Source organism: Myotis davidii, unplaced genomic scaffold, assembly GCF_000327345.1.
Source record: "Myotis davidii unplaced genomic scaffold, ASM32734v1 scaffold2214, whole genome shotgun sequence".
NCBI lineage: Eukaryota > Metazoa > Chordata > Mammalia > Chiroptera > Vespertilionidae > Myotis > Myotis davidii.
Window position 1 is genome coordinate 26,003 of NW_006285803.1, and position 6,840 is coordinate 32,842.

A 6,840-nucleotide genomic window follows, 5' to 3' on the forward strand; every position below is an offset into this window, starting at 1 on the left:
CCTCAGAACACAGAACTTACAGACAGAACTTAGAAGACAGAAACTTAGACAGAACTTAGAAGACAGAACCTACACAGAACCTAGAACTTCGCTGGAGAGAACATGGCAAAAGATCCTGGACTGAACCTGACTACAGAAATTGGCAAGAGAACCCGGCTACAGAACCTGGCGACCGAACCTGGCTGGAGAACCTAACCTGAACCTGGCTGGAGAACCTAGCGAGAGAACATGACCACAGAACCTGGCTGGAGATCCTAACCAGAACTTCGCTGGAGATCCTGACTAGAATTTGGCTAGAGATCCTGCCTAGGCTGCTGATCAACTGAACGCTGTCTCCGTGTCATCCGTGTCATTCCAACTCCGTCCACACCTTTGGGGACCCCTGGGCCTGCTGGGGCTGGACCCCAGCAAATCCCTTTAGCATTTCTTGTAATGCTGGCTTGGTGGTGATGTACTCCTTTAGACCTTTTTTTGGGGGGAAGGTCTGGGAAGCCCTTTATTTGATCATCTATTTTGAATGATAGCCTTGCTGGATATGGTTATCTTGGTCTCAGATGCTTGCTTTCCGTTACCTTAAGTACTTCATGCCTTTTCCTTCTGCCCTGTAGAGTTTCTGATGAGAAATCAGGTGTCAGCCTTATGGGAACTCCATTGTAGATAACATTTTTTTTTCTCTTGCTGCTTTTAAGATTCTTTGTATTTAATTTTTGGCATGTAATTATGATGTATCTGGGGAGTTTCTGATGAGAAATCAGGTGTCAGCCTTATGGGAACTTTTTTGTAGGTAACAATTTTCTTTTCTCTTGGTCCCTTTAAGAGTCTCTCTTTGTCTTTAATATTTGGCATTTTAATCATTGATGTATCTGGCATGGGCCTGTTTGGGTTCTTCTTGTTTGGGGTTCTTTGTGCCTCCTGAACTTGTGTGACTTTTCCCTTTACCAGGTTAGGGAAGTTTTCTGCCATTATTTCTTCAAACAACTTCTCTATGCCTTTCTCCCTTTCTGCCTCTTCTGGCACACCTGTTATTCTAATATTTTCATGTTTTCCATTGTCCCACAGCTCCCATAAGCTGTCTTTCTGTTTTTTAATTGTTTTTCCTTTTTGGTTTTCTGATTGAGTGACATTATCAGCTCTGTCTTCTAATTCTCTGATTCAATCCTCAGCTTACCACATAACCAGCTTTGTATTTCTTCCAATGTGTTCTTTATTTGTTTTATTTCATTCTTTATCTCATACTGTTCTTTCTTCATAGTTACTATATCTTTTTTCATGGTGTTGAGAATTTTTATTATCATTACTCTGAACTCTGTTTCAGATAAATTTATTATCTCTGCTTCATTTAACTTTTCTTCTGGAGAATTCTGTAGTTCTTTCATTTGGCGGTGTTTCTTTGTCTCCTCATTTTGACTTTGTATTTGGGTTTGTGATTATGTATTAGGTCAGCCGTGGGCAGACTACGGCCCGCGGGCCGGAGCCAGCCTGTTTGAAATGAATAAAATTAAAAAAAAAAAAAAGACCGTACCCTTTTATGTAATGATGTTTACTTTGAATTTATACTAGTTCACACAAACACTCCATCCATGCTTTTGTTCCAGCCCTCCGGTCCAGTTTAAGAACCCATTGTGGGCCTCGAGTCAAAAAGTTTGCCCACCCTTGGCTCTTACCACTATGTTGCACACCTGAAACTATTTCTATACACACTTAATGAACAATTTGAAAATTAAATTAAGAAAATAATCTTATTTACAGTAGTATGAAAGTATTGAAGTACTTAGGCATAAATCTAACAAAAGAATACAAGATTTTACACTGAATTTTATTGGAAGAAATTAAGAAAAACCTAAATAAATAGATAAGTAGGAAGACATTCCATATTCATGAATTGGAAGACTTAATATAGTAAAGATGGTAGTACGCACAAATTGATTTATAGGTTCAGTGCAATATCTAGCAAAATCCCTTTTGATCATTTTGTTCAAATTGATAGGGTGACCCTAAAATCCATGAAGAAAGCACCAGAATAGAAAAAGGAATCTTGAAAAAGACTCACAATTTTTAATTTTAAAGCTTACTACAAAACTATAGAAACGAAGACTGTGGTGTCAACATAAAAATAGACATATAGATTAATAGAATAGAACTGAGACTCCATAAATAAACGTATATATTTATGCTTAATTGATATTAAAGAAAATGTGGTGCATACCTTGGCCAATGTTGCTCAGTTGGTTGGGCATTCTTCTCTGTTTGGTTAGGACATGTGCTCAGGTTACAGGCTCCATCCCTGGTATGGATTGTGCAGGAGGCAGCCAATTTAAGTTTCGCTCTCACATCCATATCTCTCTCTCCCTTCCTCTCCCTCTCTCTCTAAAATGTTAATATTTTAAAAAGAAAAGAAAGGAGGGCGAGGGCATGAGTTGGGGTGTGGGGGGCAATGAGGCAATAACGACACATGTAATGCCTTAATCAATAAAGAAAAAACGTCATAGAAAAAAAAGAAAATGTGGTGTATCTATACAATCAAATATTACTTAGCCATAAAAAGGAATGAAGTACTGATAAATGGGTAAACCTTGAAACTATTATACCAAGTGTAAGAAGACATTCACATATTGTATGATTCCAGTGATCTGATATGTCTGTAGTCGATAAATCCATGGAGACAGAAAGTCAGTTGTGGTTTCTTGAGACCGGGAGTGGGGGAATGTGGGGAATGGCTGCTAATAGGTATGGGCTTTCTTTTTGAGGTGATGGAAATATTTTGAAATTAGATAGCAGTGATGGTGGCACAACTTTCTAAATATACTAAAACGTCCTGAATGGTCCCCTTAAACAAGGGTTGAATTTTATAGGTGAATTATATCTCATAGTTTTTTCTTTTTAATATCTCATAGTTTTTATTTTAAAAATGGAAGTGGAATAGAAAGTCACCCACAGAAGTCTTTGCTATTTTTCTGGCTGCTATGTTTTCTTCAAACAATTGATACTTTAAGTAGATTCAGCAGCTGGAAGGACAGTTTGCCCTATTTTTTGTGTGAAAATCTCTGTCCTGTGTTTTGGTATCTGAGTTGGGGCTCCGGCTGTAGACCTACTTGAGGTTTACTCACAAGGCTTCGTGATTACTTATAAGCCACCTAAGTGTAATTTCTCTAATAATCATTTGGGTTTTATCTGACTATGTTGAATGAATTGTATAGATCTGCATGTTTGTGACCTTGGACAAGTTAGTTCACCTTTTTTTTTTTAACCTTAATTTTCTTTACAATATCTACTTCTCAGCATTGTGAATACTAAATGAGATCATGGAATTTAAGTACCTAGCACACTGCCTGGACTGATGTAGGTTTCACTTAATGTTAGCTTCCTCTCTATTTCTTTCCCTCTGGTAAAAGCACATTTCTTACAAGTCAGGTCACTCGGTTCTGTCCTGGCTTCCTGCCTAGCAACAGATGGCCTCTAGAAATAAACCATGGGTTGAGGTATTTTTTCTTTTTATCTATATCCTCTGCTGTGCCTCTTCCAGTACCTGGCACACTGCAGGTGCTCAATGAATTTGGATTTTCTGTGAGACAACACAAGCCTTTTACTTGAATTTTCCAGCACATTGCTGACAGGATTTCAGGGTGTCAGCATTAGTCAATGACAAACAAGCATGGCTAGTCTTCCTTTGGAGGCCGTTGTGCTGAAAGGCTGAGAGCTTAATGGAATTTCATACTTGAGGAGAGTGACAATTGAGTCCTCCATTCCCCCATAAAATTATCCAACTCTTGCTTTCCAGCTAAACCTTTCAGGATATTTTAATCATCTATAACATCATCTTATAATATGCAGCAGTGAAATGCTTAAACAATACCAAAGAATCTATTGCCTTGGAAATGTTTTAATTATTATTATGTTGTCTGAATACATTGTAGATTAACCTTCTAAAGGCACATATTTGGTTCACTACTGTGTTCCTTCTTCTCCTTTTAAAAAAATCAAATGAGTAGTTAATGACTATGAGAAAATTGGAGAGAATAAAAGTACCCAGCATTCAGGCCCATTTTCAAATGTCATTCTCTGAGCAGCAGCTTCCATATCCTTTAGCTGTACTGGTAGGAACTACTCTTTGTCTAGTTGGAGCCATTGAGGGCTATATTTGTGGAAGTCAAAACTACCAAGACCAATGCAAAAGCAAATACACTCTAGCTATTTTTTTCTTCCCAGGAAATAGAGTGATTGGCCACATGAAACCTGGCACTATGCCCTGCGTTCTCAGTTCTGAGTAAATGGAATTAAAACTATAGACATCTTAATCTGTGCCTTCTCTTCCATGTCTAGGAGCGGAAAAAGAAATTTGAAAAGGATGGTGAGAGGTTTTATTCTTTGTTGGATCGACACTTACATCTGTCTTCCAAAAAGAAAGAATCTCAATTACAAGAGGTATGTTAAAAAACATGTCCCCTCTTCCATTGCCAGCTATACCTTTTGGTAGTTTCCTGTTGCAATGCTTTCTTCGTACCCTGCCTCAACCGAGAATCATGTATGATAGTATTTCTTGCAGTTAAAACCATGGCCTGGGACCCAGCTGTCCTGAGTTCTCAAGCCAGCTCCTTCACTGATTCACTGTATGATTTTGAATAACATATTTCTTTCTTGGTGTGCGTTCCCCTATCTGTCAAAGGAGGACTGGTACTCACCGATCTAAAGAATCCCTTTCAGTTCTAAGTTTCTGATTCCATATTCCACACGAGGATAGAGTTAAAGCAGTGTTGTATTTGGTGGGTCAGTAACAGATGTATTTTTTCCCTCTGAGGTATTCCAACATTAGTTATTTTTTGGTTCTGCACTGGGACTATAGCTTATATGGGACTTGCATTGATTTCAGTTCAAAGAAGTCACTATTTGGTGAGTGCCTACAGCATGTCAAGTTCCATGCTGGGTGCAGCAGGACTACAAAGAAAATAATGTCCTTCTGCAGCATACCATTTGGATAAGAATACACATGACTCTTGTACAGGTAGAATTGTTCCATACTATAATATGTATGTGTATGTGGTGTCCTTGTAGGGGTGGGAAAGTATTTAGAGAATAAAAGACTTTGAATGTGGAGAATGGCCTTTGTGGAAGAATGTTGCTTTCCAATTTAAGGTGGTCATTCAATAATAGGTAAAATATTTGATGGATAGAAATGGAGAAATGGACCCTTCTAGTGGAGGGCAATGGCACAAAGAATGGACAACATTTTGACCAGAATTTGCATTACTACTGGAAGGCGATGAAAGACAAGCTAAGATTAGGCAAGTAGAGGCTATATTGTGGAGTAATAGGCTCAGGAGTTTGTATTGGTCCTGGAAGGATCATTGAAGGCCTTTGATTGTGCAAGCAATATGAGTGGAATTTTATTTCAGTAATCTTAACCTGGCTGGGGCTATACAGTGAATTAGATCAGGGAGAGACTGGAAACAGGAAAACCAATGTAGGAAACATTGCAATGAGCTAGGGGAGAGGGTCTGAGTCAGAAGAGTAACACTGGGGAAGGGAAAGAAGGACTTAATTGATTAAGACTTTTTAAGTGGAAAAATGGGCCTATGTGATAAAAGGTCCAGTACCATATAGAGATATTTACAGATACCCAATTGATTAAGGTAATAGATAAGTGCTGTGAAAGTTCTTAGAAATCATCCTCTCCAAGGTCATACACATTGTGGCAAAGTTGGTCATCCCAGACACTTGATTTAGTGAGTAACATCAGATCATCTGAGGTGTTTCAAGGTGATGAGTTGTGTGGGAACCATGCCAGCTCCCTGGATAGTCAAGGCTGTGGGAGCACAGAGGCCTTATTATCAATACACCAGAATGGCCAAAGGCGACTCTGGGCATGAGCCTAATCTAAACATCCAAGGATTCTGAGTCTGGGAATCCTAATCAGGCCAAGATACCATGAGCGGGTCCAAAGACACACGATACACTGCCCTTCAGTAGCCACTATGATTGATGTCACTGTTGGCATGAAGCCTTCTTTGTCTAAATAGTGTAAAAGTAAGTCACTGACCAGCTAGTTGGCTGGAGTGTGAAGAAGTCTGCTGGAGAGAGCAGCTGGGCAGGAGAGACAGGAGAAGCCACTGAGCTGGAGAACTCAGATACCACTATGATGTGAGACTGTGAGTCTAAGAGGCAGTGTGTGGCTCCTCAGATAATAGCTGTGGGTACAGAGATTAATGCTGCTTTATGGGAAAGATATGTATTTACCAGCCGGTGTCTGGCTGGCTGCCTATATGGACTTCACCGTGAGGACTGTTCTTGTCTGATGGCTATGTAGCCACTGGTTTCTGCAATAAAGACTCATTCTTATACACCCACAACTTCTCATGGCTTTTCTGTCTGCCCCACTGCCGAGAACACTTGTGACTAGTGAGTAGAAGATAAAGGAGGAGCGTGGACTAAGTTCCCAACAGTTAGTACATTGGGCAGGGATTGAGAAGGAACTGCCCTGGCATAGTCGAATGGAAGAATTCAGAAGAATACATGGACTCCCAGCCACTCAGAGCCAGTCAGATGAGCAGAGCTGTGCGGTGCTCTTGCTGTTGGCTCTGACATGAGTCAAGAGCCTCAGTGTTAGATGGAGTTAGTATTGAGAAAGTAAAGAACTATTTCTTTGTCATAAACTGGAATGAAGTACTAGTCTGGGGTCTTTTGCCATTTTCTTTCACACACTTTTATTTTATTCCATTTTCATCTATTCTGTGCCAAAATTCCAATGCAGAAAAGAGCTAACATAACAGACCTGAGACTACTACTGTGCTTCAAAAGGTCTACTTACAAGAATTGCTCTTGGCTGGTATCTGGGAATTTGGATGG

General features: G+C 39.6%; 1 protein-coding gene across 1 annotated transcript in view; it reads left to right on the forward strand.

The window, feature by feature from the left end:
* Positions 1–4,320: 4,320 nt before the first annotated feature.
* The window catches only part of LOC102772549 (oligophrenin-1), a gene marked incomplete at both ends in the record, with an annotated part of 59,022 nt that continues 56,502 nt past the window's right edge, over positions 4,321–6,840 (forward strand). The window contains one exon of the mRNA XM_006756903.1: positions 4,321–4,422. Coding sequence (XP_006756966.1) covers positions 4,321–4,422 — 102 coding nt within the window. The remainder of the gene's footprint in view (positions 4,423–6,840) is intronic.